The sequence below is a fragment of the Primulina eburnea genome, chromosome 15, assembly GCF_022965805.1.
Source record: "Primulina eburnea isolate SZY01 chromosome 15, ASM2296580v1, whole genome shotgun sequence".
In the NCBI taxonomy this organism is placed as follows: domain Eukaryota; kingdom Viridiplantae; phylum Streptophyta; class Magnoliopsida; order Lamiales; family Gesneriaceae; genus Primulina; species Primulina eburnea.
Genome location: NC_133115.1, coordinates 3903074 through 3920212, shown reverse-complemented (window position 1 = coordinate 3920212; position 17139 = coordinate 3903074). Strand labels below are relative to the sequence as shown.

General features: G+C 34.9%; 2 protein-coding genes across 3 annotated transcripts; both read right to left on the bottom strand.

The window, feature by feature from the left end:
• Positions 1 to 1083: 1083 nt before the first annotated feature.
• LOC140813648 (probable ubiquitin-conjugating enzyme E2 23) lies at positions 1084 to 7630 on the bottom strand. Of its 2 annotated transcripts, XM_073172267.1 has the most exons (8): positions 7472 to 7630; positions 4219 to 6240; positions 3686 to 3826; positions 3109 to 3570; positions 2841 to 2910; positions 2593 to 2732; positions 2111 to 2422; positions 1084 to 1744 (listed from the first exon to the last, which is right to left on the bottom strand). In XM_073172267.1, the coding sequence occupies exons 2-8, from the start codon at positions 6238 to 6240 to the stop codon at positions 1493 to 1495; spliced, it is 3399 nt and encodes a 1132-aa protein (XP_073028368.1). In that variant the 5' UTR covers positions 7472 to 7630; the 3' UTR covers positions 1084 to 1492. The 2 variants fall into 2 exon arrangements, with proteins under 2 accessions (XP_073028368.1, XP_073028369.1); XM_073172268.1 differs by lacking the exon at positions 1084 to 1744 and having other exon boundaries at positions 2121 to 2422; positions 2565 to 2732.
• Positions 7631 to 7983: 353 nt separating this feature from the next.
• On the bottom strand, positions 7984 to 13401 carry LOC140813887 (probable 26S proteasome non-ATPase regulatory subunit 3). The gene is made up of 9 exons (XM_073172678.1): positions 13271 to 13401; positions 12934 to 13026; positions 11118 to 11308; positions 10551 to 10688; positions 10321 to 10457; positions 10076 to 10130; positions 9877 to 9987; positions 9139 to 9378; positions 7984 to 8772 (listed from the first exon to the last, which is right to left on the bottom strand). Exons 2-9 carry the CDS (start codon positions 13013 to 13015, stop codon positions 8260 to 8262), a joined length of 1467 nt encoding a protein of 488 aa, XP_073028779.1. The 5' UTR covers positions 13016 to 13026; positions 13271 to 13401; the 3' UTR covers positions 7984 to 8259.
• Between the last annotated feature and the right edge of the window lie 3738 nt (positions 13402 to 17139).

Below are 17139 nucleotides of genomic sequence, written 5' to 3'. Positions count from 1 at the left end.
TCTCATTGATAATATATGAATTAACTTTTTACTAAATAAAACAACAAACCAAGCTATTAAAATAAAAAACAAACCAAACATAAATTTTCCATTTGGTTCTGTTCAGCTTAGTTTAGATGACATATTTCAAACTTCGATTTTTTCAAATTAAATATTTTGATTATTTTCAAATATAATTCAAAATTTCTAAACTAACTATTATAAATAAACAAATATCAAAATACGCGTAAATATTAAATTGTATTTAGCAATTTAGTGTGCAAAAATGACACTACAAATTTAGTATAAAAATATAAAGACTCAAAATGGTTTATTTTAGTTTCCAAAAAAACTTCACAATCATCCATTAAAACTAATCTCAACAAAAATCTCTCGAAAATAGTAAATAGAAATATCATATTTTAAAATAAAATTGATTACAACAAACAAAGTTTTTATAATTAAAAATATTAAGTTAAAATTTGACAAATCTGTTATCTAATTTTGTTATATATACGAATTCGTTTTGGTTTGATTTGATTTGGATTGAGTTTTATTTATTTATATATTCAACTAAATCGAATAAAAAAACTAATCCAAAATATCGGTTTTGTTTTGCTTTCGATTTGATTCAGGTTATGTTCATATCTAGATTCACACTTTTATCACCCCCTCCACGACATGTAAGTCCTCTTGAACCCCCACCTAAGTTTTAACAATGTTCAATCAAGGTGCATCCTAAACTGAACTTTGGTGCAATGTTTTCAGAATAGTATTGGATCGACCGGGACCATCGATAACCGGTCACAAGTCCGGTCCGGACTGCTCTAAAAAAATCGTTTTAATAGTCAAATCGGTCAAGAACCATTCGAACCAGTATTGAACCGGTTAAAAAATACATTTAAGATTTTTAGAATTTAAATATCAACCGTTCCAACAGTCCGATAAGTTGAACCACTATTTTAAGGTGGTCGCCGGCCTGGATATGAAAATATTGATTTGATGTACTTTTTTTCCTTTGGTAATATGGAAGATACACCCAAGAATGTTACATTTCTGGGTAAGTTATGGGATTATAAAAATTAAATAAATAAGCAAACACAATGAAGGAACATCAGTAAAACTTCATCCACGAATTATGGACCAAAAAAAGACCAATAGTTGAAGGAATGCATCAAATGCCCAGATTAGGGGGCAATGCAAACACAAATTCCAAACAGAAACAGGAAAATAATATGTATCAATAGTCAACAAATGGCCTGCCAGTATATAGCATCAAAATTTTCAACCGACTGCTAAACATACATGCTGCAATTTTTTTGGTACAATAACAGTAAATAATTCAGAGCAATTACAAATATCTAGTGTTTCAATCCCACTTTTGAAGCACGTCTCTCTTCTTTGAAGTTTCCAACGTCTCCACTGCAAGACAGCAACTCTATTAACCCCAAACAAAATCAAGAGGTATGTTGAGATGAGTTATTTATGGCCAAATTGTCCTTTCAGATTGTTCCTACGATGGTAGGAGATGCTTGAATTCCTGACATTGGGCTCCAACTTCAGTTAATGCATCAAAAAGTTTCGGTAAAACTTTAGCAAGCATTAGCTTGAAACCGACTGAATTCAAGTTAGAATTACTATCAATAGATACAGAAGCGTCCCTTGTGAGTGAGCCAATGAGGTGTCCTTTCATATATGCGTCACATGCCTTGAGAATATAGTAACCGCGCTTCCTGAAGTGCTCAATGACCAAGCCTTCAAAGTCCTGCAAAAATCGTAGAAAATAAACACCTAACAAGGATGACTACATATTTTTAGTTATTACTTCAACAGTTCATGCTACAAAAATGGACTAGAGAGATAATCCAATTAATAGGAACTGTTAATCATTTTTTGATGTAGAAGATGAGTAAATAACTGGATGATAATAGAAAAAAAAATATATGCTAAGCGACACGTTTGTTGTTATTTACAATAGTTAATAAACAATAAACCAATCTTTGAAAGAGCTGTTCTCAGAATACTGATTTAGTTAATTTTTCAGAATGGATCCATGGTCTATATTCCCTGCGGTCAAACATAGCATTTTAACCACCACAGAAGCCAACACGTAAAAAAAATTAGCAATAACCTTTGGGGGCTTTCGCATCAGGTACATCATTGTCTTACAGTTCAGTAGAAACGTATTCTCATTGTAAGACAAGGAATTTTTCTCCCCTTCAGCCGTCCCAACTTGTTTATCATATCCAGCCTCATTGAAATATGGCTTGGAATTGAGTACAAGTCCCTGAAGAGAAACTAATACTTGAAGAATACTTGAGGTTGAATGATGCCAGACCTCATTTCCTTTACCTGTCCAGGTATTCAGAAGACTGAGGCAAACTTTTCCTTCCTCGTACAAATTTGGATTTATTCGCCACCCCCCAGAATGATAATACGCAGACTGCACACACGAAAATTGGTTGCTGAAAGTCACGAAGCAAAACCAGCAAAGAGAAATTAAAGGAGTTCGGAGCAACATGGGGGCAAAGACTACAGATGCAAATAAAAAAGTACAACTTTCCAGCTTTAAATGAATGATGGACCTGTAAAGGCAATGCATAGATTTCTTACAGGCGGAACATCAGGATATTCTGGTGGAAGGTGAAAATCAAAGAAGAAAAGGCCATCTTGGTAAGGCGTCCCATATGCTCCAACTATGACTGCCCTCAAAAGATCCATTCTATCTTCATAGACACGTACATATATCCCCTCTGTTTATCAATCTTTTAATTTTTAAGATAGCTTGTAAAATCATTTCCACATTATAACAAGAGTTTTTAAAAGAAGTTGAGAGCAATAGGAAAACAGCGGAAGCATACCCGGTAGGTTATTTTGAAGAATATTCCAGTCTTGTTGGACTTTCTTGAGCCACTTCCTTGCAGCGTTATTCTGTAAATTGGATAACAGGGATCAGTTGAGCATAAACCCTGATAGAACTAAGGAAGCACTATAGATAGGTAAATAAAGGACAGAGAAAAGAAGCCAAGGAAGCAAGGTTCAGATTAATCAAATGCATAATTTCTCTGTCTGATGCTGCATTATGAAAAGCTTTCAAGCGATCGTTATGGTAATTGATTGAGAACTAACCTGCCCTTGTGCACCACTAAAGTAGTGGTCAAAAGAATCTGGGACGATATCAAAGCCTTTGAATAATGAAACATTTGATTCTGCCAATTTTAAGTGGCATAGGTTTTCCACAACTTCTGATAAATCAGATGCCTTGGTATCGTGCTCCTCATCCTTGTTATTAATGCTTGGATTTGAATGCTTATCCTCTGCATCATGAAGTATTTGAGAGCTTGATCCGTTGCAAGGATTCTTATTCGAAGCCAATCCATCAAACTGAAAATCATCGTCTCTTTTGATATTTAACTCCAGTGGATCGGAATCCTTTCGTCCCTTCGAAAATATTCCGGAGGCTAGTCTGGTCATAAAACCTAGTGCAGCAAGAGGAACTGAGAGTGCACCATTCTTTCCCGAATTTTCTGCAGCCAGGTTGCTATCTTCGATATCAGGTTTGGCGTCACTAGAATTCTCCGACGTGGGATCCTGATATCACATGTGCAGGCCATTCATCGTATCAAAGAAATTTAGATAAATTTCAACATAAACAGAGAGACTCGTGACCATTGACAACAATTAAACTGCTCTAGCCACCATTTACCTCCTTGTCATCATCAATAGTCTCAATGTTATCATCTTCTACAGTTTCCCAGCTGGCAGCATCATCATCGCTAGCACCACTTGCAGCTGCAATAGACTCATCATCATCACGACCAACAACATATATTGCCTGGGGACCAACCTGATATATCATAGATTAAACTGTCAATGAGGATTAAGAAAAAAAAGATGAAATCAGTACAGAGTGTCATATATAAAAAACAAATTCATTGTTTTATTAATACAGTGCCGTTAGTTATACAACCAATTCTCTCGTACAAAAACATAAATTTTAGATGAAAGGCTGCGAGCAGGGGAATATTTGGGGGAACTAACATTTTTTCTTATAGGAAACGATATTTGGGGGAACTAACATTCTCAGTGAACAAAATAAAACAAAAATAGAAGAAACTATGACATCAGGAGTGAAACTAATGCTTTCAATCAATTGAAGAGTCAAACGACCAGAACAGGATCAACAGTATTAAAACTAAACAAAGTGATGATAATTCGCGAGGCACGCAGAAAACTTACCGAGGATATCATCCCATCAGCCCATGTGACTTCTATGTCACCGTCTTTCAGTCCAGTGATGTTCCCAACCCAAGAGAGATCCGAAAATTCAGAAGAAATGTCATGAGCAGAGGTATTTTCTATATCATTACTTCCATGATGCTTGACCTCGTCATGCTTTGACTCATGTAAACTATTAAGTGAACTGTCTTCAATAGAATTTTTAGCAGGAAAAGTTACTGGTGAAAGCCGAACAACTACATCTCCATAACAATAATCGTAGTCTGGATGGCCCTCCAGCTCATAAACACTTACCACTTCCTCTCTGTCAAATTCCCTGGGGTCCTCTGCCCTCATTACAGGCTTCAACCATCTGAGACAAGATGTCCGTTCTTTTGCATTTACACTTTTAATAACCCCGACACGTCGGATCTCAGTGCCAGTAGCATCATCACTGTCGTCAGCAGCTTTCTCCACCACATACTGCTCAGCAACGAATTCATGATCCCCAGGACTATCAATGGGAATCAAAGATGTGGAATCCATGCCCAATTTTATTGTTCCATCCTGCCATGCAACATCAACTTTTGTCTTGGTATTAACAATTAAAAGGGCTCTTTCAAAATTTTCTACCTTCTTCCGGGCTCTCTTGTCCTTCCTAACTACAACTTTACGAATCTTTTTACGATGAAGAGGCCAAGTTTCATGCACAGCTTCCTTTGAAGCTGTTACTGAACTGCATAAACTGGATCCTGCAAGAACACTGTTCTCTGATGATTTTATATTTTTGTTCAAGAAAGCCTCTGAATCATGCTGCATCAGTTCACCATTCCCATTTAATTCCTCAGTGGTGGCCACTTCTGCATCAGACTCATCACCCGTTTCAGTTGATTCCCGTTCATCTTTCACAAAATCCCGAACTCCTGATTTTGTTGGGTCCTTGTCCAATAGAGTGAATGATGACTCCGCGGCCGATGGAAGTAGGCACCAATCACCCAACTGCCAAATTGTATGTGCAAAACAAGATAACAGTTTTAAGTTCTTAGGACTCTGCTCTTCATCTGGAGTGCTATCAAAATCAGGTCCATACCCAGCAGAAGCAATCCAGTAAATGAACACCGATCCTACAGCTACTTTGGTCACCGTGCCTTCCAATCTATTAGCTTTCCACAATCCAGATAGCCACCTAGAATTTTTGAAAACTGATGACGAGCTTGCCTTCACACGTTGGCCGGGATAATATGGAAAATGTCCATCTTCTAGGATTTTCTTTCCAACTGGTTTAAGGCGCAACGGGTCAGCATTCATGACCTTGCAGACAGAACCATCATCAAACAGAACAGTCACATTATCAAAAACATCTTCAATTCTACCCAACCAGGGCCCGAGGACAACATAGTCGCCTACGGTGAACTCTCTAATGCGTTTCAGGTCCTTGGATAACTGATCTTTCAATACAGATCCATCATGGGTTAATAAATCAACAGTAATACTGACATCAACCACAATCCCTATTTGACCAGTTGGATCTGAAGTAGCAGCAACATAATCCCCTTGTAAAAATCCTCTATCGATAACTGTCACATCATTAGTGCTTTCTTTTGTTTCAGACTCATCCATCCAAAGCACTCTAACTTGGTCTACTGAGAGGATTTCGTTCTTAGATTCATTATCACCAAATTTTCCACTAGAATTTTCATCAGAATTTTTGTTTCTTTCCTCAAAACACTCCTCTTTAGAGCCAGCTTCATCATCTTTTTCATCTTCATTATCTTCTTCATCATCTGTTACGATGCTATCGGAATCTGAATCACCAGCAACTTCAGTCACAATACCAATTTTACTGTTAACTTTGCTACTCACAACATCTTGCCTGTAGATGTATGAAACATTCTGCAAGTTCCTGAGAACCTCGCCTGGTCTATTTGCATAGCTCAAGTCAGGATCTCTATTTGATCCACATGTTGAATTACATTGTTTAGTGGTGATGTCCTCTGTAGTAGTGGTAGGTTCATTAAGATCAGAACTCCGCTGAGATTCCATCTGATGAACAATAAAGGCATTCATGAAGGCATAAAATATGCAGCTGGTATAGACATACGTCCCGATATATCCACATTTTAACTTCTCTATCTTTAATAGGCGGATAGATATTTCTATTCAACATCTCAATAAGGATAATTGGATCATGCTGCACTACCGCATTAGTCCCATTCACAAAAGAAAAAATATCACGCGACAGAAATGTGGAAGATCGTAGCCCCCATATTCAGATTATTTCAAGTAATAATTAATGGAATCTCAACTGGTTCAAAATAAGCTAAGTTCGTAGAAAGAAGCTGACAGTCGCATTTGCTCAATTGGACCAATTATACATAACCCAATCTCATATCCCAATACAAATTCAATTCCAAAAACACTTGCACGAACTTCATGCATACGTCAGATAGCCTTTCTATATGATTGGAGAATATTTTAGTAAATTGAGGAGAAGCAAACAAATGGACAAGGCAAGTTTGTAAAAGAGATAATTATACAACAAATCAGAAATTTTAATGCGTACTCTGCGGCACAGCGCCAAAATTCAAATCAATAGTTCGTACAAATAAGTAGAATTCGCAGTATCCCATCACTCAAAACTCGAGAATAAGAAGCTAGTGAAAGTAAAAACTTCTTATTCTGCAATAAATCTTCCAAATGTGAAGTCTTCAGAAACAATTATGATACTACTTTGCACAATGCAATTGTTTTTGTGAGTAGCACAGAATTCCCTTCCTCTATAAATACCGACTCCTATGGAGCCATGTACAACGGACCAAATTGAGTTCTTTAAGAACTCATCTTGAAAACCATGCTCCACAGGAACTGGCATCTCATTTCAAAACATTATTTACCATCCTCGCCATTGCGGAAGCTTTAATTTGCCATAATGACAATGAAGCTAAAATAACGAGAAATTGAAATTTAAGAATCCAGATTATACAAAAAGGAAAAATAAAAAGTAAAGAAGCAATGAACAACGAAAAATCCAGCGACCCGCTCAAACCCGTCATCTTTTCAGAAACTCGTACAGCTAAAGGATGAGTTAACAAATAAAATGCACAAAAACCAGATCAAACAACTATTATCTACATCAACTCTTCCGCCAAAAATCCAACAACACGTCGGAAACAAGTACACGAATCACCAATTTTTTTTAAAAAATAGCTCAGAAATACAAGGAATTTAATCAAACGCAAATCGGAGGAATGAGAGGAATAATTATATCGATTACCTCCAAAATCGGAGAGCAACAAGCGAGCTGATTGAATGTTTGACACTTCCCTCCGATTATATTGATCCAGACAACAAAAATATATATTGTTTAAAGGTCATGGTATCACCGAAGCTCTTACAGAGGCTACGCTACCGTGGGCCTTTCGGTCATTACACCACCGTATATTTGTTTCGTAGGTCATCTTTCTTTTTCATTATTTATTTATTAATGTGTTTTCGATTAATTACTATCTTAGTTACCGAATGAATGATTTTAATTTAATATTCGTCTAATATGTCTTGTTTTGTTGGTTGATCTATCGTCTAGTGAAACAGATCTTCTACTCGACTCGATTAGTACATACACAGCGATTAAAACTCTAGTAAAACAGAACTTCAACTCGATCTGATTAGTACATCCTCAACGATCAAGGAAGAGTCATGAGTATATATATTAGAAAGATGGTTGTTCTTTAGCTAATTATGACGACCAAGGCAGGCAAAATGCTTTTCTTGAGACCTCAGGGAAGGAAAGAACATCCAAGTGACATAATCCATCTGCTGTTGAACAAACACAGCATATTTAAATGAATCAAGTTGCAAATATAGAAGTAATGTAGAATTGTTCCAAAAAAAAAAAAAAAAAACTTTCGACATAAATTCTGAATAAAGGAGTTTCTTTGAAGTTAAATGAACCGATCCAACATCTTGAAGCTCGGTATGATGAACGTAACAAAACGTCTCCGAAAAATTCGGTAGCCCCATCGAAGAGAATGGAAAATGGAACACCTAGCAAGAGAACATTAATCAGAATTCGTCATCGTCCTCCTCGGCTATATGTTTAGCAAGCTCTTGCTCCTGCTGATGTCTCTCTCTCCTCTTCTCCGCACTTTCCTTTTCCTTGTGAGAATTAGGTGGGAATCGAAGAGCACGAACTGCCTCATTATGCATGTTCAGGCAGAAAGCAATCCTGGAGTTGAAGGCAACTTGTGGCTCGTTTGTAGAGTATATATCCCCGGTCTCCTTCGATACCATCCATCCATTAGCATGGTCCAATGTGGCATCAATCGCACCATCTCGAATTGCTTTGGATACAATGCTTTCAGCATCAGCAACAGGATTTGGTGAATCCAATCTTAGCTTCTTAGCAACATCAAAAAGTGAGATCTTGGAATATGAGATACTGATGTTGCGTAAGCCAGTCCTGATAACATTGTGGCGTAGCCTGACTATTAGATTGTTAGTTCGATCAGAGCTGAAGGAGCTGGAGAACTTTTCAGCTACTGTTTTGAACAGCTCCAGATCTCCAATTCGAACGGCCTGAAACCCATACATAGAATCCGTCGGTAACAAATTATTTGCTTTTAAAGATGCTAATTCCCACCACCCCCCACCAAAAAAAAAAAAACTAATATCCTAGCCCAAAACAAATTCAGAATTTGTTTTTATATAAATAGATAACAGAGACTGTTGATTCTAGACAATACTAGTGACCGTTAACCAAATAGAATTAAAGCACAACAACAAAATAAAAAACAAAAAAACACTTTCTTATTTCTACAAACGCAATTAAATGTGTGGAAAGCCTTCAACGGCTTCCTCATGAGATCATCAATTTCATTTGAGTATAAATGGTATCTCTTCATTTTTCATGATTGTCGACAACTTTAATAGATTCATACTCACATTTGTAAGCTCAAAGTAAGGCCTCAGAGCTTTTTCCATCCCTTTCTGCATAAAAACAGTTCTTTCTGGAATCTCTCCAAGCAGTAAGCGGACAATTATAGCCCACTTGTTGCATTGAACTCGGAAACCAAGAGCAGAAGCAGGTGCTTTCCTAGAAGCTTGTAGGAGTGATTCTTTGGCATCAGTGTACTCCAATTGAATTGTCCTGATCTTTCCGAGGTAAAAGAGATACCTACAGAACTGAAGAGAATACAGGCAGAGTTAATCACATGACAGAGACGACTAGTTATTCCTGGAACAGTAAAAGTTTTTGACACATGTTAAGAGAAAATGAGATCTGACAGAAATGCTGCATTTACGGAGAGATAAAATCACTAAATTTACAACATTAAAGCGTGATTGCTTGAAACAGCCATATATGAGATCCTTTTCCATTTCTTATAGATGTGTGATATTAATCTGGTCTATCAATCTCTTTCTACACTAACAGTTCAAGCACTTAATGTTGATGATATTAACAACAATCTACGAGTTCCAGGTTATTTAAAGATAAATTATTTCATGTACCGAATTTACAACATTCTAATCTCCTCTTTATATCAATATTACATTCCACTCTATATTAGGCTCTAAGTCAAACCAATCATTTTATTAATTGATCAATTATATTCAGAAAGAAACAATACAGGTCTCATATTGACAAGTATAAAATGATTGGAGCTGTGTTTCTAGAGTTGCCTGCTGATTTGAGTGAGCTTCAAAACGAGGAGCCTTTGATCTCAGTTTTTCAGCTTGATCATATAAGTTGTAATGGAGGTAATTCCTAAGCAACAGATTCAGAAGAGTTTCCTGCATCATGCCATTACCACATCCATCACTCACAAGAACACCAACACCCAAGTTAACAAAGTTAATTGCTGATTCAACAACCACCAACCTGGCCCAACTCGTCATGTCGCAAAGTAGCAATTCGGTGCAGAGCAAGAAGACTACTGAAAAAAATAATAGAATCTCTATCAGATAACACAATCGGTTCATAATCAACACAGTTAAAGTTGCAAAGAAGAAGAAATAAAGCATCCCAGTTCCTTGTTTTCCAAACTACAGTATCTGCGCATCAGAAAAAGAGTTAGGGTATCAAAGGCTATGAAAGAAATTCAGACGAGTAAAACATAGGCATACCCACGTATTTCAGCAAGATCTCCAGTAAGTTCATAGCTTAGACTGTAGTAAAAGTAAAGCCTGGATGCTAGGACATCAACAGTTCGCCTATTAAGATTCTTTAGACGTGCTATGCTTGTAGAAGAACAAGCCTTGGCCTAATGTATCAAAGAATCATCAATAGATTAACACGCGCTCAAAACATAATCTAGTTATGGAAGCCTTGTATAAATTTAAATATACTACTATACCTCACTGTATCTCTTCTGATCAATCAGAAATATCAATACAAGTAAATAGCAATATATCTCAATCTCTGGTAAGGAGTGTTTTGCAGGAGCTTGAGCACTAGATGTAGCAGAATCAACTTCCATATCATTTTCATCCTCCTACAACATTCAGCAAAACTTTTAAGAGTTATACACAGTATATCTTGTTTATATTAGATGCCATATTATTTGATGAGACAAACGACCTCAGAATAAAATGCCAACCGCCGCCCACATCCAATTAGTTCACCAAGTTTAAATGCACTTCATTTATTAATGGTATACAAAAAGATGTCACCTTTTAAATCAAATTAGGAAAAAAACCTAGAAAAAGACAAAAGTATGTCGTTTAAAACTATGCCTCGGAGCAATTGTGAAAACAGAGTTGAACGTCCAAAATAAGATATACCACTGTTTCACAAGATATTAATAAATTGTTGGGTGATTTATTCCACCAACAAAATTAAGAAATCATTCTCTTTGAAATATGTTTAAACACTTAAATTTCCAAAATCTATTTAAATGTTGGCATAAAAACATTTTTCTCACCTTGGGAAGGTAGGAAGACAATCGTGAATGCACCTCAGATCCTGGCACTAGCACAAAATTGAGAAATGCAGATAGAACAGAAGTCGTGAGGTTCTTCCTGAGCTGAATTGTCAATCGAATAGCCCTTGCAATTCTTCGAACCTCCCGGGTGTACGCCCCAGTCTCAACCAAAGATGCTATATCCTTCAAATCTAGAAGAAGAGGCCAGAAAAAAGAAAAAAGAAAAGAAAAGAAAGAAGCTAACTCATTTAAAAATTAAGATATAAATTTCAACAAGCTCTCTAAGTTTAGTTGAGTGCTGTTAAAGTATAAAACTAATGATTGTGTTGGCTCCCGTGAACTTGAGCTTTTCCAGCTTGGCACCAAAGTCGGATAAAAGATTCAAGACCAACTTACATCTTCAAGCTAAGATGTAGAAGTGATAGTTAAAGCTTAAAACACAAACTAGAATGAATTATGATGTTTCTTATTTGAAAGAATGAAGTAAAGTTAAGGTTTCCAACCAAAGTGAGCTTAATAGAATAATCCACTGAAAGAAAAGTGATTTATTGGCTCTTTTCTTTCATTGGGAAGGCAAGGGTAGGATTCTCTTATTTTCATCCTCGAGTATACATCGCAATAATGTTCTAGAGTGAACACCAGGAGAGTAATTTATTGATGGAGCAAAGGGCAAAGGCAAGTCTTCTCATTCCTAGAAGCAGCTCAAAGCAAAGTAGTCTGTAGCATGGTTCGCCGGAACGGTTGCGGTACTTGGAACGGCAACTTACCGTTCCAATTCCAATGTTATGTTGCGGAACGCTTGTATAAAAAAATTAATAAATTCAAAAAATTGTAAAAAAATTTAAATATGAATTACATCATACTAAAATATAAAATATATGAAGTTATTACAAATTAATATATCAATACAAAACTATTTTACAATAATAGCACAATAAGAAATACACACTAAAAATTATAACATACCAAAGCTAATACCATGAAGAGTGACGCGGTGGAGCGAGATCTGGCGCATATGCGCGCCACATTCTGCCGAAAAACTCATTTTTATCTTCCGAATTAGCAAAAGTGGTCAACATGAAAGTTGTAGCCCGATGTATTTTCTTGCATCTCCAATTAGCCTCATGTCATTTGAAGGTCTGAGTAAAAAGTTATGCTCATTTTCCTAACATGTGTCAGTGCAAGAACAACGATACACACGACACACTTCGGGCCACTTTTGGCTCGTCTTCCCTAATGATTTGAACAAAACTCAAAGCATGAAAGTTATAGCCTTATATCTAATCTTTCTAATGGAAGTGGCCTGACAACAATTGGATCAATATACAAGACATTATACTAAAAACCACAACAACTGTCACATTTCCCATTCGCTCCGCTCCGCCGTTCCGTTCCACATTGCCGTTTAATCGCCGCTAAAAAGTCGAAGAACAGTGCTACAAAACAATCACCGCTTTGCCCTGGAACGGTGGTGACCGTTCCCGTTCCGCAACGGCCGTTCCGGCGAACCATGCTCCCTAGGAGTGCAAAACTCCACATTTTATTAAGTTGGGTTTTTAATCCCCTTCTTTCATGATGTTCTATGAATTTACATGTCTACACCTTAGATGTTAAGCTGGAGCGCTTTCGGCACAAACCAGTTTCCACTTTACTATAATACTTTAAAACCAAAGGGGATAAAAAGAGAAACACAATGAAACTCACTCTTCTTGTTTAATTCAACAAAGTTTAAGCTCCAAATACGGTGTGATTCAGTAAATATCCATTACAAACAACAACAAAAAAATTAAGCATTTTCACAGAAATAAAGACATACGCTGGAGAGGTGAGGGAGAACTGGTGACAACTGAATTTGAAGGGGTGGGCCGCTGCTCCTTCATCTCGATATCTTCAGTCATTTTCTTCGAATCTGATAAATAAACCCAAAATTAGCCCACGGTTTGTTTAGATTAATTGACTGCAGATCAGATTCAAGTAAAATTAAAATAAAAAGTAGTTTTCGAGGTGAGCTTTAATCTGTAACAAAGGGTGAATCAAGGGTTTCAATTGCATTAAATTTATGCATGCCATTGGAAAAAATTAATAATTTCAAGAAAAAAAGTCAGGTTTGGTTCAAATATGCATCCGTAGAAGAAGATAAGAAGAATCTGTACCTCGGATTCTACGACTTTCTGAAAATCAGGTAAACCCTAAATTGTTGGCTCAGTGATTTGGGGGGTCGTCTCCTCCAAGCAAGCTGTAAAAAAAACTAGTAGGTCTGCTTGGCCAAGGCCGATAAATGGGTGCGGGGCAATTTAGTAAAACAGTTATGTTTTCTCTGTTTTTTACTCAATTAATTAATAAGAAACACGTGAAAAAAAAAATTACGAAAAATTAACGATAAATTTAATTAAAATCCTTCTGTCTGTTTCATTTTAAATTCAGTACTTATAAGATAATTTTTTTGGCTTACTACCTGATTATAAGCCTAATATATTTTTAACTCTCTACATAAACTAATTTACTTTTTTACCCTTTTGTTGTTATATTATATTTATTAGATAAAATCTTCCCCAACAATATACCCGTTTTTTACCATACATTTGTAATTCTTCCCCTACGAATATACTTGTTTTTTACAATATATACCTGTTTTTGACCGTACAATACTCAAATTAGATAATTTGAAGTAAAATTTGAGTGGCTTTTGATAATGCAAGTTGTGAAGTAAAAAATACTGTTGGAACATTTCATGTTCGCAATCTTGATTTTGATGTTAATAAAATGTGTTATTATGTTTTTAACATATTTACTCAAGTGTGAAGTTACACGAGAAGGAAACTGAGTTTAGCCAAACTAAATTTCTGGCGAGTTGTGGTATTTTGATGATATCTCTCATCTGAATGATTCAAATGACAATCCGCCAACTTGATCGATCAGAAAACTCGATTTGGAACTAGTCATACATCACGTCAATTGGGCAAAATCGGATGTTATATAGGCCAAACCGCTAGCTGAATGACATACCTGATTGCTCGAAAACAACAATCAGTTAGGTATAAGCAAATGTGGTATTTTGGTCATATCTCTCAGCTCGGTTATTGGAATGAAACGATTCAGTATGAGTTGAAAAGATAAGATGATGATCTACAAATCATCTTCAGAAGTCAAAGTCTGAATCGAATCTTAAGAATACTAATAAATGACAATGAAGTTACTGGTTCTGCACAAAATGAAATCAACAAGGCTGGTTTCAGCACACCGGATTGAGCTGCTGACCAATTCAGTTTCAACCGCTGATCAGTTTCAACCGCTGACCAGTTCAACACTAACTAGTTTCATCCGCTGATCAGTTTTCAACCGCTTACTAGTTCAACCAATGACCAACCGTTGAACGACCAGTTTAAGCTTGAGAAAATATCCAGCAAGGTGAATTTGATCGTTGCAATTTCAGAAACAGTACAAAAACTTTTCAAATGGTCATATTCTTGTGTCTAACATATATATCATTGTTGAGGCCTATAAATACAACATTTTGAAGATCAAACAAGAGCTTTTTGGAAGGGGATTAAAAGCACGGTCAGCTAGTATGAAGAAATCTGCTAGTTGAGAGCACAAGCTCTTGTGTGAGTATTGTAAAGAATAAATTCCTCACAAACAATCATTCACACATATATAAGAGAGTTGAACTTCAAATAGTAGTTGAGTAAGTCTTCACACAAAGACATTAAAGATTGTGAGGTTGCGGCCTACAATCAAGAGTATGTTGGGAGTTTCAATTAGGTAAGAGATAAGTCCTAAGTTGAAATGGGTTTATACAAGGTATTGTATAAATCAAAGTCTTCTAGCGGATCTTTTCTAAGAGGAAGAAGGGGTGACGTATGAGTTGTTAATCTCCGAACATCCATAAACAAATTTTTGTCTATTTCGAAAAATATATTTTAAAGTTAATATTTAGTGACTTTGATGATGTAATTCGTGAAATAAAAATATTATACCTAAATTAGTACAAAAAAATACCAAAATCAAGATCACATAGGCTTGTTTTTTGACTCTACAATACTCAAATTCAATTCTTTGAGGATGTAAAAAATATAGTTTGAAGTTAATGTTGATTGACTTTTGATGATGCAATTTGTGAAGTAAAAATATAATACCTAAATTAGTACAAAATATACTTACTTTTGATATAACATATACATGTTTTTTTACCGTAAAATACTCAATTTTGTATATTTAGAGATGTCAAAAAATATAGTTTGAAGTTAATATTGAGTAGTTTTGATGGTGTAATTCATGAAGCAAAAATATAATACCTAAACTTGTACAAAAAATGCCTATTTTGATACCACAAATACCTGTTTTTGACCCTATAATACTCAAATTCGAGACCACATATACTTATTGATATTCATTAAAGCAATAAAAAGATGTCTAATTTGATATCATACTTATTAGTATTCATCTATAATACTTATTGCTAATTATTCGTTACTTTTATAAATATTTTTTTATTATACTTATGAATATTAATTTATAATTGGATATGAGTATTTATGGAGTAAAATCAAGTATTTGTAGATTCAAATTAGATAATATTTGTATTACTTTAGGTATCACGTTTTAACACCACAAATGGCACCATCAATAGTCACTCAATGTCACTTGAAACTATATTTTTTCATATCCCAAAATAAACAAAATTGAGTCTTAAAAGAATAAAATCAAGTATACGTAGGATCGAATTAGGTACTACTTGTACCAATTTACGCATTACATTTTTCTATTCACAAATCTAATAATCAAATGTCACTCAATATTAACTTCAAAACTATATATTTTGACATTCTCAAATAATCGATTGAGTATTTAAAAGGTAAAATCAAGGATGTGTGGTCTCGAATTATGTCTTATTTGTATTAATTTAGGTATCAAATTTTTACTTCGTGAATGTCATCATCAAATGTCTTTTGATATTAACTTCAAACTATATTTTGACATCCTTAAATAATTGGATATGAGTATTTATAGAGTAAATCAAGAATTTTTATACTGAAATAAGATATTTTTTGTACCAATTTAGGTATCACATTTTAACTTTACAAATGACACAATCATACTTCACTCAATATTACTTGAAAATCCAATAATTTTTTTACACATTTGGGGTATTCAAATAATCAAATAAAATATCTGAAACCCCAAAATAGGTACATCATCGGTCAAAATAAGTATTTTTTCTTATTCCATGATGAGTGAGGAACTGTGTTTTTTTAAAAATTAAAATAACATGAATAAGTCATCCTAATATATATTTCATGAAAAACCCAATAATGACTGAATTTATTATGATCCCTCGAAGATCCGATATTTTCTTACACATTTAGAATATTCAAATAGCCAAACCAAGTATCTGGAACATCAAAATAATTATTTTTTGGTCAAAATAAATACTTATTCTTATTCAATGATGAATGAAGAACTATGTTTTTTTTTAAAAAAATAATAAATGACATGAGTAAGCCACATTAATGTATTTTCAATAAAAAGACCGTTAATGATTTATTTATGATAATCATTGAATATCCAATATTTTTTTTTACCATTTGGAGTAATCAAATATCCAAATCAAATATTTGGAACTTCAAAATAGATACTTTTTAGGTAAAATAAGTATTTATTCTTATTCCATTATAAGCGAGGAACTATGTTTTTTAAAAAATTTAAATGAGATGAATAAGCCATCCTAATATATTTTTCATGAAAGACCAATAATGACTGAATTTATGGTAATTTCTCCATAAAGACCAGTAAATTAAGTACTGCCAGCCAAAAATAGATTACTTTTTCAATCATTCTAGGAAAAAATGTTGCAAGAGTGCATTTGTAAATGTAAGAACCACAACAAGCCACAATATACATTAAACTACCACTTAACATAACATTTTCATGATTAATGCATAAATGACTTACACTGCTGAACTTGACCTTAAATTGTCTTTTTCGAAGCCAGAAAATGGTGAAATTGATCGACAGATTGATT

Coding starts and splice junctions, on each gene's coding strand:
- LOC140813887 (XM_073172678.1), bottom strand. CDS start 13,015: ATGACTGAAGATATCGAGATGAAGGAGCAGCGGCCCACCCCTTCAAAT. Junction 10,689..11,117: donor TGTCTTCCTACCTTCCCAAG/GTGAGAAAAATG, acceptor TGAATGTTGTAG/GAGGATGAAAATGATATGGA. Junction 10,458..10,550: donor ATCAGAAGAGATACAGTGAG/GTATAGTAGTAT, acceptor TTGATACATTAG/GCCAAGGCTTGTTCTTCTAC.
- LOC140813648 (XM_073172267.1), bottom strand. CDS start 6,240: ATGGAATCTCAGCGGAGTTCTGATCTTAATGAACCTACCACTACTACA. Junction 3,571..3,685: donor CTATTGATGATGACAAGGAG/GTAAATGGTGGC, acceptor ATGTGATATCAG/GATCCCACGTCGGAGAATTC. Junction 1,745..2,110: donor TGATGCGAAAGCCCCCAAAG/GTTATTGCTAAT, acceptor CGATTTTTGCAG/GACTTTGAAGGCTTGGTCAT.